Genomic DNA, 20,351 nt, shown 5'->3' with positions numbered 1-20,351 from the left:
ACCCTGGTTTAGGCCACCCAAGGGTTTAGTTAAAACTTGTCTACGTAATCAGCGCCCACTCGACGTTTCACAGTGCCAAATTGAACTATCACAAATTGTCCTACTCGACATAGTGCCCGTAGTTAGTGAGCTGAGATTATTTTTATTTTTTTATTGACGAGGCATATTGCTGTGACAGCCGGCAACGACAAGATCCGCCGAACAAACAAGAACGTGACAAATAAGAATGACAGATCACCAAACGTGCGCAGTCAGGAGGTATTTGCCGCTTCCTAACAACGGAGCTATACCATCGCTTGTATTTTTTTTTTTTTTTTTTTTTTTGCGTGTGTAGTGCTTTTGGATACTGGCTGGCCTCATTGTCTAGCGAGGTAGAGGACGAATGAGGGCGAATCAGCCTTCCTTCTTGCAGTCCGTCTTTCTGCTTACTGCGTGCAGAACAGCTGCAAGGCGACAACCCCCTTCTCGACTGCCTGAACGAGGATAACGCGCGGCACTGGCGGCACTCTGAATCGTAACGGCAAACCGACGCAGCCCTTCATGCGTCTAGACGAGGAAAACAGAAGGCGGTGAAAGAGTGCGCTCGGCCCTTCGGCAAATCTCATCGGAACCACGTGACGCAGGAAATCTTGCCGGCTCGAGTGCGTCAACGACCTTGGAGCAGGTTTGGCAGCTGTCCCAAGTTCAGCGGTGGGCCGCAACGCATCAGTAGACGCACAAAACAAAATGGATCCAGAAGAGACGGCTCACGTCGCCGCGGTAAGTGGGCGCTTTATTTATGTAGCTTCGCTTGGCCTGGACAAATCCTATTCTTCCAAGAAGTCGAAAGAAAGTTCCTGGACATTTTTTTGGTGTGGGCGTGAATGCGTGTCGGTGGTGGCTCTTATGTGTTGTTGCTTTTGCTTTCCGTTTCGCCTCTGTATCTCGGGAGTCTACAGCCTAAATCATAACGCCGATACGTCGGTATGTGGAACGCGTCACGGACTGGTTTACCGTGTTTGTTTTGTCCAATCAGTTTCTGCCTTTCTCGATTTCACAACGATGTAGGGCTGCTGTTTGTCGTGATCCTAACGGTGACACTATAGCCGAGGGGCGTACGCGTCGGGCGCCTGTTCAACCGCAGATAAATAACATAAGGAGCTGGACCTAGCTGCTGGCACTGCTGGAGTCGGCGCTTTCATGGGCTAGCGTTACGAGCTAGTCACGCCGAAAGGTCGCCGGCTAGAGGGGTGGATGCCTGGTATGGGCGATTGCCTTCACCATGAGGTCAAGCGTGGTCAAGACTTCCTTTTTGGTGTTTAGCGAAAACTGCCTCACGTATATACGTAACTTAACACAGGAAACGAGGAATCTAGCGTGATACTACGGGGAATATGAATGACCCGGCACAGCTGAAAAAACAGTTGCATGAAGGTTGCCAGCTTTAATAACCTTATAATTGCGACTCAAGATTGAAGGATACTGTGGCGGCATGGAAATGCAGATTGATATCGATGTTGTCAATATGCCATGCACAAATAATTGTATAAAACTACATCCGAAAAACAAAAACTGAAGTTATCACATTTAGTCGAAAACGTAGTATATGCATATCTTTACATATTCAACGTGTCCCAAAGAGAAATAACATCTGTCATAGGAGACCTTGAAGTGTTATGTGACGCCGCGTTTTGGATCGACATGGTGTCCAGAATTACGCGACAGTTCGAAATACTCTCATCGGCGCTTGTGCTGCATAATTGCTTTGTACGCCCAAAATTGGTGTTTGCTTTTACTACTGGAATTCACTTTAGTCTTAAAAATCTTAGCGTATCAAGAGTCCAGAGACGCTTTATGGGTTTCATTTATGACCTATACCTCGGATATAAATATTGTAATGACTACATTTGGCTGCTGAGTAAAATAGGTATGGAGATACTTTCCTAAAAAAATAAATCCTCACGATTTATAATTTTGCACAAACTTCTAAAGGGTAAAGTGTCATGCTCAAATTTACTATCCACCGTAAGCTTTTGTTTCTCTATCATTTAGAGGTCAATTGAACTTTTTTTTTTATGCTGGCATCCTCAAGTCATTGTTATCCTCAAGTCATTATGGAAATGACTTGAGGATAACAATTACTTATCCTGCCGAGTTTTTCTTTCGCGCGTTTTAGACTACGTTTAGAAACCCTACCAAAAGGGAAAGGCAGGAAGATTGCTATTGAGAAAAGTGTATTTCCTATTAAAAGTATGAAACATGTGTCACTGTTTGATAGAAAACAAATAGAAAACAAACGAACAGGGGAGCGCGTAGTGTTTGTGTGCGCGTGCGTGCGTGCGTGCGTGCGTGTGTGTTTGTGTGCGCGCACGTGTGTGTGTGCGCACGTGTGTGCGTGCGCGTGTGTGTATGTGTGCATGCGCGTGTGTGCGCGTTGTAATGAAGATTTGGAGGGGGGGATTGAGAGCTACTAGTGTATGTGCACAAGGCGCATTTGTCACTGGCTCTAGAGCGCGTGGCTCTCGCTATGCGCCGCCTAGAAGGGATCCTAGGGGCGAGGGTACGTAGCCTACTCCGATGTATATACGCCCCTCACTCGGCACTTCCCAAGCTTCGGAATTGAGCCTCTTGGTGCGCTGAAAGCTATCACCGCTATCATTGCTCGCTCGACGCATGCAAGGCAAAGAAGGCTGCTACTAGCGGCGAGCTTCCTCGCCCCGCATGATGTCGAGCGAGTAGCGATAGTGGTGACAGCTTTCAGCGCACCAAGAGGCGCAATGCCGAAGCTTGGGAAGCGCCTAGCGAGGGGCGTATAAACATCGGAGAGGGCCACACACCCTCGCCCCTAGGCTCCTTTCCAGGCGGCGCAGCCTGCACTGAGAGCCAGGCGCTCCTCTGTTCGTATTTCATTTTTCCCCGATAGTAGTAACTTGTCGAGTAATTGAATTCATTGCACGTTTAGGCATTTTCATTATTTGCAGTTATGCGTGTTTGTATCTTCTGCCTTCGGTTCATGAAGAATTCTGCTAGCATAGCTATATAGACATCCTGCCAATCTCCGCGGGATAACCTCTTCAGTTTTCAATAAACCAATTTTTCTCTCTGGTAGCATAGAAAAAATAATACAAATAGTTTAATGTTCAATCACAAATGTATTTAGATATAATGGGAACAGCTGGTTTCTCATAAATATCTACAGATTAAAGGCATCGTAAACAGCATACGTAATGACGGATTAAATACATTTTACGTGTTTTCTTAGAAGAATAAAATTGACATGCTGTCGTAAATCTTTTCTGCTCTTGAATTTTCAAGAACTTCTATAGCTTTATTTATTTTATTTTTTTTGTTACAACAAGCTGGCGTTTGTCGTGAATGTTTCCTGCTCTCAGTGGTATATTTTTTGTGGTCTCAAATGGAAGTCACAAGAGCAAACAAAACATTTATTCAATGGCGTAACTTTTTTTACAAGAAATTTCCGGTTTACATTAAATAGGTTAACTGGGTAAATAATGTGAGCTGTTGTTTCCCTACTATTCAATTCTCCTAAACACGCATGGAGCTTGTTTCGCCAAGAGGCGCTTTTTTTTCTAAATTTCGCCGAGTGCGGTAAAAAATACACTGACCGAACCTATGTTTGTCCTCCCGAACCAGAACCCGTAAATCTATTATCGCGCTTTCAAAAAGAAGGCGACCATTGCTGGAAATGCGCTAACAATTAATTTCAGACCGGCTGCTTTAATAGTTGAGTATAATTACACGAGAAGAACACTTGCCACGGTCGACTATATTTTCTATTTAGATATACAGTGCTAATCACAACGTGGGAGCACGTGGCTTTTTTTTTTTCCGGCGATCGCTAGACTGATGGCATTCGCGACAACTTATCTGGTCACGTGGGCAACATGTAATGGTTCGCTCGAGGGGGAGTGTCCTTGTTAACCTCCCCGTGAGCACCACCGAACGGTTCGCGCCCACTTGGGTTCACATATCTGCTCCGCGCTATCCTGAGCGTATCTACAGCTCGCTTTCCTCCCCCGCCTGTTTATTTCCTCGATTCCGTAACGTTGTTGATAAACTCTCGTGCTTTTTTTTTTCCGTTGCCATGGCTATCTGGAGTTTCCGAAAGGCACGCGAGAAGCCTTCTACGCATTCAGCGGCAGTGGACCCCAGGAGCGGATCATTCCATGTTAACCCTGTGACCATGGCCTCCGGGATCTCGGAGGCCATGCCGTGACTAGATTAGTTGCCGCGTATGCCTCCAGTCAAGCGCTCGCCGGAGAGCCGAGTGCTCCCGCGTTGTAGACGAGTGTGACAAGCACTGTGCGATACACCTTCATGCGCGACCACCGACAGCACTTTCTAGCATTCAATGTACGCCAGTAAATCTTTCTTTTATTTATATATATATATATATATATATATATATATATATATATATATATTTGGATGAGAAGTTTAAGTAGGGAGGAGCAAAAGTCGCAGCTTTCCATTGTATTACTTTTGTTTTTACCTATTATGTTGTTTGCTGATTTTTAACACGTTCTTTAATTATGTAAATCTGTGATTTTCTCGAGGTTCTTGTACTCGTCCATTATTTAAACTCGAATTGTGGGACTCTCCAACCCGACCCGCGATGTTATATCTGAGATTTCGTGTTTAAAAAGTTTCTTCTTTCTTTTTTTTTTTTTTTAGAAATTCGGAGAGTGTTTTTCGGACTTTATTTTGGTTGTAAATTCGGGGTTTACTAGGGTGTTTTTAATTAATATGTTGTGAGTTTATTTTACTTTGCTTCTTTTTTAAGTAAAATTAATAATTTCTGGACAAAACCGCAAACTAAGTGCATAAAAAATAACCGGTATCCAAATATCTTTTTGCCACTGCATTGGGCATTTGCCCCCTTGCGATTGACAGTGCATATGTCGTACAAAAAATCTTTAAAACGTGTTACTTCAATAAACGTCAGTACTTTTCAATAGCCAAACACGTGGATGTATAAAATCTTAAGCAGCCCTCCCCATCTTGTGAAATCTACAGGCTCACGTCTTCCACTGTAATAAAGACACACCCCAGTCTCTCTCAAAGTAGCACACATAGTGCGGTCCAAACTGGAAACCGGAAGATTGGTTTTAGCCTTGATCCAAAAGTACGGCGTCACAACGAAGTTAGACCAAGACAAAAAAAAAAAAAAAATTTGCCTTTTTTTCAGGACCGCTAACCCTGTGCTCTGACAAACTTTATTCGTAAGATATTGTCTGTTTTGTTTGTTTTTTTTTTTTTTGCTGTTGTTGTTGTTTGCTATTGTGGCTTCGAAGGTGGAGTTTTTATTATAAATCCGAACTGTCAAAAACCTTACCGGCTTGTGTTTTTCGGATTTTATCAGATTTATCCGAAAACACGGAGCGCCAGTTACTGTCTTAGCAGTAATTTTAGTCGTTTTACCTATGGTGTTTAACATTCCTGACTCGTGGCAAGTTTTCTCACCCTCATATGAGTCCTATCCTAATTAATCATGCTGGTATTCTGAAGTCCATCGACCAACTGAAGGTGTCATCTTGTTCCTGAAGTGACCAAATTGACTCGATTGTATTATTAAACATTAAAAAGATCTCCATTTTTCTATCCAACACATTCTCCCAGTCGCTCAGATTTTCTGAAACACCATATTAGAAAATTACAAATGTAATCCCCGTCCACAAGACGGGTGACCGTTAGCTGATCAGTAATTACCGCCCCATTTCTCTTATTGGTCACCAGTCTAAACTTTGCAGTATATAATATACGCGAACATGGTAAACTATCTAGACTCACACCACCTCCTTTTAGAACATAAGCATAGATTTCATAAGTTATACTCGTGTGAAACCCAATTATGAGCATTTCTCTCCGACATTCACTCAGGCTTCGATTCTTATGTTCAAACGGACGCTATTTTCACAGTCTTTTTAGAGGCATTCGACAAGCTTCCTCATCAATGTCTTTTACTGGAGCTTAGAAATCTTAATATACACCCCTCTGTTGTCAACTGGTCTTTAGCATGGTGTAGGTGTAAAAGCGCGTAAAAACAAACACCAAGAGACGGAACACACAACACACGACGAGCGCTGACTTGCAACTAAGTGGCAGAAGTCTTCCACATTGTTAATTACGGAGGGAATGTGTCAGCAATCCATCGGTGGCGCTATCGGAAAAAGAAATGCTCTTTCTTTTAACTATGAATGGAGGAAGGGGGGGAGGGGGAAGGGGGGGGTAGCGATACGCTGATCGATAAATCCCTTTTGTGACGAGACAATTTGGGTGGCGCATGCGTGGTTGAGTGTGCCTTTTACGTTTTCTTGGTTTCTGTTTTCACTATTAAACATTTAGTTGCCAGTCAGCGCTCGTCCTGTGTTGTGTGTACCTTCCCTTAGTCTTCGTTGTTACGCGCTCTTACACCTACACCACCAACTAGCCCAGCTCTCTACTTTGTTCATCTGGTTCTCTCAATTCCTGATAAACAACGTGAAATCACAGACCTGTAAGACAACGTCTCGTCCTTCAGGGGACGGTGCTTGGCCCTGTTTTCTTTCTAATCTACATTAATTACCTGCATACTAACATCTCTTCTTCAGTGCGCTTATTTGCCGATGGCTGTTTAGTTTACAATCCTGTTAATTCAAAATAATGATCAACTAACTTCACAAAACAATCTCACTCTAAATACCTCAGTGGTGTCAAAAATGGCAAACGACTATAAATTTCAATAAACGTAAAACGATCTAATTTCACGCCGTTCACTCGTTGCAACATTTTCGTATTACCTTGCTATAACCCCAGTGACGCCTAGTCCATCATACGAATACTTACAAATCCATCTTGCTTATGATCTATCATTGATTACTCACATAACCTCGGTCGTTGTTAATGCTAACCGTACACTCGAACGTTTACGCCGTAATCTCACACTTGCGACACCTTCAGTAAAACAACTAACCCACACTACATTGGCAAGATCAAAACTAGAATAATCTTTCTCAATATGATCTTCATGGCCATCATACTTCAGTATTATAACACCCTAGGAGTCGTTCAATATAGATCCCTTCGTTTCATTTATTCCGACCACTCAACATACTAGCATATCAAGATGACGTCAGTCAGCTAACTTGAACACAATTTCTCTCCGCCGGAGTGTGTCCCGCCTCTCTTCCTCATCGAATATTCACAACAAGCATCTCAAAGGATATTTGCTATCACTCGCTCACCGAACATTCCCCCCTCTCGACCATTGCAAATTACGTGAAATATCGTCGTCCACCGTCTCTTATCAAATGGCTACATTACCCTTGGCCATAAAAGAGTGGAACCCACTACCTGACCACATTGTGTCCATAAGTAGCACTAACATATTTGCAGCTGCCACTACCCTCTTCCTTTATAACCCTCCTATGTGGATATCAGTGTTTTAGCGTTTGTTCAAGTTGCGTTGATTGTTATTTTGTATAATACTCTTTTGGGTCTTCGAGGAAAATAAATGATGAGGATGATGATGCTAATGATGAGATGTCGATAACTTATATCCTACGTCATTGCTCTAAACATAAAATTAGAATAATGACGGAAGACAGGAGTACAGCCCTGAACAACAGACAAAAAACAAAAACGCGAACATCGGAACTACAGCCTCTTGCCCTCTTCTCGTCACTTAACGGTCGTCAACGGGAGTTCTCGTGCTGCCTGTAATGAGCTTCGAGAGTAGTGATGGTGCCGAGTCCCGGTTCTTTTGGTAGATGAAATTCGCGCATATATTTGCTTCAGTCTTTCGCCACATTCGGCGCTAATCGCGGAGTTTAGAATGCGACATGAGTGTTTAGAATGCCCAGTGATGTCACAAAAAAAAATAAAAAAAGATCAGCGTTAGATCGTTCTTACAATAATATCACGATTTGCACAGAACTGTGCGACTAGTAATATATTATTTTTGTGTGTTATCATGAAGCATTCGAAATGCGATGCCTTTGCCGCATTGTCAACGTGGCAAAAGATCGGCGATTAGCGCCTCAGATTGTGCTAAACTGAAAAAAAAAAGCTTTCAGCCTTTTTACTATATTCAAATTCAAATTCGTTTATTTTTGCCACAAGCGGTACATTTGTGACAGGGGCGCTGGAAAAAAAAGCTGCAGGTCTGCAGCTTGACGAGTCCCAGCGAAGCTGTAGTATGGTGGGAATGAAGTAATGGCCGGCCGCAAGTGGGCAAGCCAGAGTGGAAAGGTTGGAAAGGATGCCGCCATCTATGAGCGACAGCGGCAACAAGACAACCGGCAAGTCGGTGGTCTAGTTGCCACCTTCGCTCATAGATGGCGGTACCTGTCCGGAGTGTTGTGTCGACATTTATTTGCTGGCGGACACGATCCTGGGGAAACTAGCTCTTAACAGCTCCGCTATAAAAACAAAAATCGGCGCAATTTTTTTTTTTTTTTTTTTTTTTTTGGGGGGGGGGGGGGGGGAAGGTTTGGCACCGTCAAAGCTCTCGAAGCGCATGGCAAGTTACGCGAGAGCTTCCGCTGACGACCATTCAGTGGCGTGAAAAGCTCGAGAGGCTGCCCCTCCGTCTTTCGCGTTTCTTTCGTTCGAGACAGAACCACCGGGCGACAACCTGAATCTTTAAAAATGACTGTGGCCATCCCATATGAACAACCTTTCGTCAAGCTTGCCTGGAGCTAGGTGTGAGGTTCTGCGTACGGGCTCATCCACATAATAGCTTTTCTTTCCTGTTCTTTTCGTCGGGTACCAGGAGGCTTCCACGGAATGGGAAACGCAGGCCTACACAGTGGCGGCCGCGGTTATGATCATTTTCATCATTCTGCATTGGTCCAAAAGGGACATCGCTCCACCAGGCTTCAAACTGCCGCCGGGCCCCAGGGGCCTTCCCTTAGTGGGGCACGTGCCCTTCGTCACCATGGAGTTCAGCCATAACCAGTTCCGAAAATGGTCCACGACATATGGAGCAGTAATCAAGTGAGTTGGCCAAAGTGATTGTTGTTCGTTCCTGTTTGCGTAACTATGTAAAAAAACAAAACAAAAAAACTATCATGCTTATTTTTCCTAGAAATAGACCTAATAAAATGCTACATTCAACAAGGAAACCAACCTTCTGGAAGCCTAAAGAAGGGAAGCGGACATTTCTTTAAGAAACGTTTGCAGAAAAGCTATGTCTCCGAAACGTCAGCCTCTGAGATTTCTAGGAAATGTCAACTTTTTTTCAACCACCTTCAAGGTCTTCGGACTTTATCGTGAAAAGACAAGCTATAATATGCATCACTGCAATAAGTGAAGCCTTCGGAGCCCTCTCAGGAGTGCTCAGGAGGTGATAAAAATTGTTTTTTCTAACAGAATATGTCTGCATCTCTTGTAGCTACACTTCGACTTGATTTTGTCGAAGTGTTCAAAATACTTTAATTATGTCACAATGCCTATAGAATTTGCAAATTCTAATAGTGTAGGGCACACGTACAGGGGGAAGGCGATGGCATCACTTTCCCAGGATCTAGTGACTTTTTACTTAACTTGTGTACCTGGGGTCACAGTTGTCTGAATGAAAGGAGAGGAGGATTTGCAAGGTCTTAGATAGTAAACACTCATAAAAAGGAATCAACAGGGAACGAATAAAAACATAATGCTGCAATGCGCTGTAAACAATGCGGCTTGTTTTCAATCCTTCTTTCCAACTGGCCTTCCCACCAGTTATCGCAGCGTTGCCTTTTCCGGAATCCCATCCGTTCTTTCACGCAGACAACTGTGACCGAGGCATAGATAATAACGGCAGTTTGCTTGCGGTGGTGGGCTCCCCGTGTGTGCTAGGCGTGGGCCAACTCGTGACGTGAGCGCTATGAACAGAAGCCACCGGCCAATCACTCCGCAGGGAAAAACGCCCACACGCGCGGCCTGGTCAACTTCTTGACTGGCTGTACCTCTGCGGACAATATGAGCTAAAACATTGGATCCGGCATTTTTCTGTGTCTGCGGTCCCCACAGGTTTTCTTAAATCTCAAAACACCCATCTCACCCTCCAATTTCGTTACGCCGCCGCTGCCGCCGTGCTTCGTGGGAACTGTAATTCTTCCTGCTTGACCACGTTGCAGGATACTAATTTACATTTTACAATTTACAATTTACAACCACGTTGCAGGATACTAATTTACATACTTTTCTACGGTAGACATTCTAAAAACTACGTATTTTTACCGATAAAGGAAAAATTATTTTAGGAGCTGTGAGAATTCTCAGTAAGTCCTTCAACAATCCATGGCTGCCCCAAATTCAAAAAAAAAATCTAATTCCTATCTACTTTCATCCTTTCTTTATTTTAATCAAAAACGCTCATATTTTTAACATACAAGGTTTGGAGAAACCCAGTCTCAGAGTCTAGATATGTTCACCTCGATAATTTGTAAGCATCGTGCCGAACGCACTGGCCCACAAAGCCTCCGCACCGGTTGTACACCCAATTCTATTGTACTGAACAAGGTTTCCCTGTCAAACGAAACACCTTGTCGTAAACGGTCCCCTTCACAGCTGGCATGCAGTGTTCCGGCGTGTGCGTCGGTGTATCACTCGTCGCTCTGGAATTCAATGCCGTGTTAGCACTTGTCTCTGATGTACAGTATTTCGGTGATTACATATATTTTCAATTGGGCAGGCTGGCAGTTTTCTTAAGTTACGTGTGCGCATAGCGTCACGCCGTATAAGAATCGCGTGTTCATTCTCCAATGGGAGACCAGCTTAAGTTCACTAGTTAGTCAGTTGCAACCCACCGCTGTAAATATAATTCTGTTGTCTGTGCATATTGGCAAGACATCTGGAATTTAAAACAACCTCATTGGGCATTCGGTGTCCCAGCTGAAAATAAGAAATCTAACCAGTGCAGTACAACCGCTAGTTTTGGGGTCTTTAACGTGCACCACGCAGTATCCATACACGACCGCACGCCGTTACGATGCTCATCCAGATTGAAACGGGCAGAGGTGGAGATTTATCCCAGAAGAGCCGGGTTCTGCAGCGCGAGCTTTCGTTCCACGCGCTTCGAGCTTCCTCCCTCTGCTGTCCCATTTCTGTGCTGGTTCGCCTTATCTGTTTTTTCCCTCACCACTTCCTCTTAAGTACCTTCTCTCACCTGAATAACGAAACTCACCCGTCTAAAAACCTGACACTTCGCTTCCTTGTTCCTTCTTTTTTTTTCTTTTCCTCCTGTAAACAAAACAGAAAATGATACACTGCGGGGTCAAGATAAATTTAAAGTTGCCGCACCACTCTTCAATTTTCCTCCTGTCAATATTAAATGGCACATCGACATTCAAACCGTTTACGGCAGCGCATTGGCCATACCTTTTCAAAGTGCGTCAAGTTAGTAGCGCACCCCAAGCTGGGTTTATTCTCAAGTAAACCTGGTCCAAGTACTCGCTCAAAAATAGGGGTGTAGTACTTACACCCCTTGTCCCATATCTAACGCCCCAACACTACATTTCGACGTTCAGTACACTAATGTTGAACTGACGATACCATACCAACTTTTTCGAGCCGGTTGGTACCTGTGTGATATAACTTATTATGTAGCTAATGTACGTATCACGTACTAAAAAAAAATACATGGCTTGCAGCAGGGCTAAGAAACTTTTAAGTGTTTTCCTGTAGTATTTAATACGTACATTAGTTCGTTTAAGGAGTTGAATCACTTGACTATCAAGCCGATCGTGAAAGTTGGTAAGCTAACATATTTTCTTATCCCAACCAGAATCAAGATAGGTGCTACGTACGTTGTGGTGCTCAACGACTATGATTCCATCAAGGAAGTCCTGTGCAAAAATGAGGTTCTGAATCGCAGCGAAAACATGATCCTTCACATACTTGGGATCACTGGTATGTCGTGCTTCGTATCAAACATTTTTGCATTCCGCGTTATTTAAACTATTTTTGATTCAGCGAGCAGACCCAACAGCTGTTAATGAACACTGAACCCGCAAACAATGTGTTGGCACAATATATCCTTGTCGATTCGGTGTTTCGTCGGAGTAAAATTGTTATTTATTTATTCATACTGCTCGCCTTTTTCAAGGCTTTGGCAGGAGTGGTACAACATAAAGTCAAATATACAATGCTCGGTTACATAATATCAACAGCGTTGGCAGTGCCCCACAGCACTGCAGCACTAAATACAAGCATCAATTCACACCAAAAGAAACACAAGCGTGCAAGAGATAAACGTGAAAATGCAGTTATTTCAAAATTAAAACACTATCCGAATCACACATATGAAGGAACAGCCAGGCAAACGTGCAACAAGGTTTTGACAGAATCATATCTACTAGGCTCGCGACAAAAATCGTGACAACGAACCCCATCGACCACGTTGGCCAGCAATGACTCGAAAAAAAAAAAAAAGAAACCGGCAAAGAAAGCAAACAGCAAGATTCAAAACAAGATTGTCTATTCAATTTGTGATAGAAACTGTGATAAAGAAACACTCTCGACCACATCCGCTGGCAAGGAATTCCACTCACGGATAGCGCGTGGAAAAAACGAATGAAGAAATGCATTGTTTTAGCAGAAAATTCTTTGATTGACAGTCGATGTGATCTCCTTGTGGCCCGTAGTTGTTTCGGCTTTTTTTGTTCCACTCGCGGAAAATTTGCTGAGAACAATTTTCAGGATGCTTACCTTAGAACTGCGTTAATATGAACAGCGCGAAAATTTAGGTAACTGACTGCATTTAACTGTTTTCTTTCTGTGATTAACAATTAGGACATTAGGACAGTTTTTTTTTAAGCTATCAAGCTCACAGTATGGAAGGTGAAAATATTGTCCTGAATTCATGTGGCACATAGCTGTCGAGTCAACTAGCAACAATTGTACATTGTGTTTGTTCTCTTGAAATTTCATAAAGGGAAAGTCGAATCAGTACAAGTCGCACCGATAGAAAAAATCGCTGGAGCCCAGATGAACTGAATTGTATAACGTATTCATTCTTCAATTGTAATATTTAATTTAATGTGTGGAATAATATTTTTAAAAGCAACAAAATGTTCTGCTGGAAGGCTTCCCATTACTAAGATTTCAAATATTCGGTTCGCGCCGCTCTCACAAGTATTTATTCAAGAAATGTAAAAATACCATGGCGAACGTAAAATATGACGCGAGTATTTATAGAAAGTAAAGGACTATACCAATCCCCAATAAAACGACCGCAGAGAAGGTCATGTTATGTATGAAAGTCATGCATTCGCGTTAATATATTATGTACAGGGTGCGTTCTTGTGCTGTTCCGGCGCATAAAGGCCCTGTAAATAAGCTAATAAACTGAGTGCAATTCAACCAGGGATGGGCAGTATTTCAAATACAAGTATTTGAAATACGTATTTTAAATACCTTGTGTATTTTGCATTTGTATTTAATTACAAATTGGGTAACGTATTTGACGTGTGTATTTAAATACTAACACGTGGGTATTTCAAATACAATTGTAATTAAATACAATTTTGTGGGCGAAAATACATCCCTCAAATTTATTGTCACTGTCCAGAGCAGGAAGAAAACTACCTTCTTCACCGAATGCAGTGTCTCTCAATCAAGCACAAGCGTTTAGTGAGGTTGTGATTACGGCGCTAGTCCAGGGCAAGAATAGTGACGAAATCGACGTTCACGGGCGGACTGGCTAAATAAGTGCCTGTGACAACTTGTGATGCTTTCCAGCCTGATTTCTATCCATATTTTTACCTGGAACATCTAAAATGCGCGGGTCGTCCAGATTTTCTTAACTGGTGCGAGTTGCAACAATAAAAAAGTCTCTAGCTAGTGCTGCGCGTCTCGGTCGTCTCGGTTCTTTGTTGGTCTATACCAAAATGTAATCGACAAAAAAAGCTGTTTGAAGCTCTGTACTTTTTCACGTATTACGTCCAAGCTGATTACATTTTTTGTGTGATTATGTTTCTATTACGTTACTGGAGCCTCGCACACTAACTCCCGAGTGTGCGATGCAAAATTAAAATGAGATATTCAGAAACCCGTTGCAGGTGCCCTGAAGTCGCTGACGCACATTTGAGGAATATATTTGGAAAAGTATTTGGAGGAGACCAAATACATTTGGTTGTATTTGTATCTTGTAATGAAATGCTTTTTTGGAAATGTAATTAGATTGGTAATTAAATACATTTTGACGAAGTATTTTGTATTTGTGTTTCGATACATATTTGCATGTATTTTGCCCATCCCTGAATTCAACCTTTCACGAAAATGTCTTTAGGTGGTGAATTTATTACCGTCAAATTTTATAAGTGTTGATCACTGGGAAGAAATTCAAGACAATAAGAATTGGTAGCTAGCTTTACGTTAAAGTCCTATAATGCGTGAAATGCATTTCATTTATGTGAGAGATTGGTGTGACATGAAGTGTATTTCCCCGCTAAATTTAGTAGGGAAACTGAATTGCTGTGTTACATGGACAACGAGGGGAAGAGGGAGGGCTCCACAGGAAAAGAGGGGGGGTGATGAGGAGAGAGGAGACGAAGGAAGGAGAAAGTAAGGAATTGGAGGTAGGCAGCAATGGGAGTTCGTAAGGGATGGCGAGGGCACTTTGGGGAGCAACATCACCTAGGTTTGCTAGAAGGAAAGAATGATGGGGACGGGGAGGGAGGAGAGGAATCGGGAGGGGGAGGGAGGATAACGATGGGGTGAGAGAATAGGTATGCCACATGACGTATATTTTTCGCTAAATTGAGCGGAAAACTGAATGGTTGTATAGGTCACGTGATCAGGTCAGCTCTCGTGACGTCGATTTCCCCCGATAAATTTGGTGGGGAAACTGGGTCACATTACGTGAATTTTCCCACTAAATTTAGAGGGTAGGTAGATTGGTGTATAGGTTACGTGACGTAAATTTTCCCAAAGTGTATAGGTCACGTGACGTCAGGTGACGTCACTTTTGCCCGTTAAATTTAGCAAAAAATGCACAAACCGACGGACAGACATAATTTTGGGATTGGTTCAAAGTATTAAAAAGCATTCCATACATTAAAACACGTTTGTTTTGTTTTTCTCCTACGCACGATAGAAAAAGAGAAGAAAACCGTCGGGTTGACGCTGCTACTACATGGCACAACAAATTGAAAGCCTTTTAAAGATGAAAACTCTAAAGCAGATCCAGAAGATCCGAGCATGTGTGGTACCACGCACGAGCAGCAGCGTCCACCCGACGGTTGGCTTCTGTTTTCCTTCCGCGCATAGAAAACCATCCGTTTTTATTTTCTCGCAGTTTCCCAGAAATCTACACTCCAGAAATATGGGTATAAATGCATTACCTAAAGACATCTTAGGACAAAGTTTCACTGCACTCAGTTTATTAGCGTATTTCTATCATTTTTATTACGCCCCAATGGAACACCCTGTATGTCCGGCGTTTTCTTTATCTCTTTCCGTGGGTCAACAATTCTATCAAGTTCTGGCCACACAACGTGTTTCGTAAAACTGTACTATATAAATTTGTGCTAAAATATTCCAAAAGCCGGGATCATGTAAATTTGGTTCTAAAGTAAAAATCTAGGCCTTCCAAAACATTCGTACATCATGATATAAGTCTTCTCTTTCCCACTTAACATAACATAACTGAAAAATACAAAGGGCTTATGCCCTACACCTTTCTGCTTTGTATCCGTGCCGAACGTAAGTGTTGAGAAGGAGGCTTCTTTTGTTCTAAGTGCAACAGATGGCATTTTCGTCTCGTACTCATTTTACGCACAATGCAATTAAACACTGCGAGTGGTACTTACGAAAGAGCTGTGACTTTTATAAGCTACGTGTAGTAAGTACTACTGCGTAGGTGGAGCTCATATAAAACAGTAAAAAACCGACCTTTGAGTGCTGTCATGTTTTTTTTAGTAGGTTGTAAAAGGAGTTTGGAGCATGCGCAATAGGCATGCTCTGCAAAACGTCCTTGATCGCGTGTCGGTCCAGTGCCAAGCGAATGCGATACATTTTGCCTGAGGGATAAGCGTTGCAAAGATTAATGCGTTGATTTGAGTCTCCCGTTTCGCTTTAAAGCGAGACATCGCGGAAATCATTTGCGAGCTACCTCTGACAATTCTCTGACGCGAACCTTTGAATCGAGTGTAGCGAATCGCATCTTGCAATCTGGCAGAGCGATACACCAAGCTCAAGGTCATGGGGTATGAGGCTGGCGCTGGATTGAACCAGGCCCGCAATGTTCACGTGGCTTAGCTAACAGCTATAAAATCGTCACAATAATCGTCTTAAACGCCCTGCCACCTTGGTATGCTAAACTGCAGAGCGTGTTCTGCATCCAGAGTCCGGTCACTTGACATTTTTCGCTCAGGTGACTAACTCTGGAACGATCTGTGAAAATTTACTCTTTTTAACGTTTTTTATCATCTTCTCTCTCTTTTTTTATCATGTATTTATAGTTAAGATGACCTAGATCCAATTTTAAAGTGGTGGTCATTGGAATTTTGGAACAATATCGATATCAGGTTCGCTGAACCTATCGGATGGCTATGATGGCGTCCGTGGTAGTTGCACTTGCTTCCGTTTTCTAACAATGAACCCCTCCTCCCACCCTAAGCCGTAGGAACCCTGAACGGAAAGCTTTGGCAAGACAACCGTCGCTTCTGCCTGCACGTGCTTCGGGACCTTGGATTTGGGAGAAAGTCAATGGAGGAGCATATCAAGGTACGATGTTGTTGTGTTCTTTGTTTTTTTCACTTTTTCCTTCCGCACGTATGTTCTTTTTATTCAGTTCAATACAGTGCTTTATGATTTAGGCGCCCCACAAAGATTTTCCTCTCGTCGGCCAGTGCGCGATCTTTCTAAGGCATTTGAAAGCAATATAAACTGAACAGATTTGTTTTAAAAGGTTGTGAAAACTACATTAATGCGGTTTGTGCAGGTGAGTTATACGGCCAGGGGACACGGCATAGGGGGTTAATCGTAACAATCCTTCGACTAATTAACTAACATATGTTAATCAACGTTCTAGTTGTTGAAAATAAACATAGGGTCCTTATTAAAAACGTGCTGAGCATCATTGAAAACCACTAAACAAAAAAAAATATTAGAAAGACTTGCAGCACGTGGGAAGCACGGTGTAGCGCTAAAGTCACCACTCGTGCGGTAGAAGCAAGTGTACAGGTGCGATAACTCGCACGCGTGGTTTTTCCTTCTCCTGTTTGCGTTTTCTCACCCCTTTTGTGCACCTCATGCGCGAGTGGTAACTTTCGCGCATTGCTGCGCTTCCCACGGGCTCAGTCTTCGTAAACATTACTGACTTAGTAGTATTCGATGACGTTCAGCAAGTTGCAATTGGAACCATATGTCTATTGTACTAATTAGAAAGTCCACAAATTGTAGATAATTATTCGATTCATCGTGACGATCGACCCTCTTTATTATGTCCCCTGGCCGTGGAACTCGTATGCTCAAACCATATTAGTGTATCCTTTTTAAAAACAAATCTGTAAAGCCTGAGAAATGAAAGACTTCTACAATTCCCTGTAATGCCGAATTAGAGCGCAGCTCTTGAGGAGGGGAGGGTGCGGGGAGGAGGGTATACCTCTCCTCCGTACCGTCCCCTCCTCCTCTCCTCCTCCTCCCTTCCTCCTCCTCCTCTTCCTCCCTCCCTCCCTCCTCCCTCTTGACGTCACTTGTGACCCTCGTGACGTCACTCGTTAAGGTTGTGACCTTCGTCGTGACATTCACAAGTGACCTTCGTGATCCTCGTGATGTCACGTGTGACGTCATTATGGGAAACGTCCCAGAATGCAAAGCACGGTTACGCCGGCGACGGCGACGGCGCTCGAGCCGGAAATGGACACCTCAGAGCTGCGCTCTAAGAGACAACCTGCATGTATTTGGTAATTAAGAGTGTGAAACAGAGGTCCCTGTGATGCCTTCCTGCTAAAAAGTGTGATAATTAGTTCTCACTTATTTATGTTACTGTTTGATCCCAGCTTGATTAATAAAGCAAAGCCTCAAAACTTTGAGAAACATATATTTTCTTTGCGCAATTCCCAAATGGAGCTGTATTCGAAAGTTGCTTGCAAACTGTACTTTCTAAAGTCAATCCCTGTTATAGTCATCTTCAATTTATGTGGATTGTGGCAACGGGCAGCATAGACCAGTAGCTTGGAGGTGTGCGTGTGGTGGGGGAAAAAGGTGCGCATTCCTTGATTTGCTAGAAAATTTGCAGAACACACCAACAAACATCACTGAAATAGTAAACCAAATATTAGGCCACAATATTTGTTTTGCAAAGGTTTTGAATTTACAATTTGATCCTCACTGTCTTTATTAAAGTAAAAGTCTGTACTAACAACAATGAAAATGACGCCAGCTGCAGGTGTCAAATGAATGTTTTGGAAGCTCGCTCCAGCACCCGCTCAGAAGCACGTAACAAATGCTCAGCATGATCTCTTTTCTAGACCTGTTTGACGTGCAAGCCTGCCTGCCACTGACGTCACTACACTGAAAAGCGCGGGTATATTTGTTTGCTGGTCTTGATGGAATTTTTAGTGGCATATTTTGCAATAACAATTTTAAATTTCGCTATACTAAATGGCATACCGGAAAGGAAAAGGTCGGGGATTCAGAAAGTACATATTTAGTAGCGTTAGCTAGAAAAATCATTGGAGTGCCGATTGCAAGCACTACTGAAGAAAAAAATCAATGTTAGCAATTTCATAGCAATTCTTTTTTCTTATTCCTTAGGATGGGAAATTGGAACTGCCGATTATAAATTAAGAATTACGCCCTCTCCACCGAAAGATAAAATTCAACGCAAACCATGTAAAGAACTGTTTATTAAAAACAAAGTTTAACATCTGTCAATTACCCTGACCGAAGCGACTTGAAACTGCTGCTTTTGAAAAACGACACAACCAATGCGTTTTGCTGAAATAAAAAGAGCAGCCTGTCTTGAATTTAGTGCTTCCTATCTTGAACTATCATCACAGCAAATCTTCGGCCGTTTCCGCGGGAGATAAATATGCACCTAAACGCGCGCAAAAAAAAAAAAAAAAAAACACACAAACAACATGCATACTTAGTCTTGTGGCTCCTGAGTACCTCTTGGTAACAAAATGTTGAACTCAAAAGTCAACTTTGGATTATATTCCACGGTAGGATTTCGCAAAAAAAAAAATCTAGTTACTTTACACTTTTTCTTCCACAGGAGGAGTCTTTGTACCTGACTGAAAAGATCGCAGAGAGCAAAGGTTCTCCAATTTCAATACAAGAGTACCTCGTTCCCAGCATGTCTAACAACATTTCCGCTCTGGTATTCGGAAGCCGATACCTCTTCGACGACCCCAAGCGCAAATTTCTGGACGAGCAGTTGGCCAGTGCTCTCCGTTTACTAGGCTCCAGCATGATTGTAAATTTTTTGCCTAGTTGGCTCAACACACTCGCACTACGGATCCCATTCCTCACAATTAGTTCCTTCAAGAACGTCTTCCGTCAGCTCAGCGATTTTGTAAGGTAATGTAGCATTTGCTCTTTTACCGAATTTGTATGCGGTAACGGGTGTTAAGTTAACCAGTCTCTGGAACGATGCAAATGCACTGAGGAGGCTAAAACAGAGCCCTTCAGTTTCGATTTTATCTCGAATTTGTAACAAGGTCCTCATGACCAGATGTTTTCAGTTGGTAACTTGAAGCGTTAGTTGTGGGCAGTATACCTGATCCTTGTATTGAAGAGGACTATCATTCTGTCGAGCGTAATATTTTGTGATGAAAGCAATCAAATTTCACTGATTTTAATGAGGTATTTATTTACTAATTTCGAATACAGATATTTCTAGCATAAAACTTTAAACAGGTTGAGCACAAAAAAATGTAATGTTCCACCTAAGTTTTTTTTTTATTTTATTTTTTATAGGTGACTGGAACATCCATAGAATTTAGGGTTAGCAATCTAGAAAACTCGTGAAACATGTTCGTTCATCCAATATACCAATATCTTCCTCGAAATATTTATGATATGGCTCAGATTAAATAGGCTAAACAAAAAGAAAGAAAATCTATTTTTATCACCAAAAGCTAATAAAAGATAACAATTAAATTTTAGCGCTTTATATATTTCATCGCTTCATGCCTGGTATAGTCTACATTAAATTATATTCACGCAAAAAAAAAACATGAAATAGAATCAAGTTTTATTATGAAGTAAACTTGCTCAGTTCCGCAAAAATCGGTGCTGGTGAACTTTACTGAGAAAGGAGACTCTTTTAGAAATATTTGTATATTAAAGTATTGTTACTGAAATTTCTCTTAACGTGACCAATAACCTAAAAATATTTTAATTGGGTTCCTAAAGAAATCTTTAATCACACTTAG

At 42.3% G+C, this 20,351-nt stretch overlaps 1 protein-coding gene across 1 annotated transcript in view; it reads left to right on the top strand.

The window, feature by feature from the left end:
* Window positions 1-358: 358 nt before the first annotated feature.
* Window positions 359-20,351, top strand: part of LOC8028009 (cytochrome P450 2A4) — a 34,710-nt gene continuing 14,717 nt past the window's right edge. The window contains exons 1-5 of the mRNA XM_040215679.2: window positions 359-759; window positions 8,753-8,976; window positions 11,750-11,874; window positions 16,586-16,692; window positions 19,190-19,494. Coding sequence (XP_040071613.1) covers window positions 727-759; window positions 8,753-8,976; window positions 11,750-11,874; window positions 16,586-16,692; window positions 19,190-19,494 — 794 coding nt within the window. The 5' untranslated portion in view covers window positions 359-726. The remainder of the gene's footprint in view (window positions 760-8,752; window positions 8,977-11,749; window positions 11,875-16,585; window positions 16,693-19,189; window positions 19,495-20,351) is intronic.

The sequence above is a fragment of the Ixodes scapularis genome, unplaced genomic scaffold, assembly GCF_016920785.2.
Source record: "Ixodes scapularis isolate PalLabHiFi unplaced genomic scaffold, ASM1692078v2 PGA_scaffold0__279_contigs__length_252992795, whole genome shotgun sequence".
Lineage (NCBI taxonomy): Eukaryota > Metazoa > Arthropoda > Arachnida > Ixodida > Ixodidae > Ixodes > Ixodes scapularis.
The sequence above is the reverse complement of the archived record's forward strand: the minus strand, read 5'-3'. Positions and strand labels throughout refer to the sequence as shown.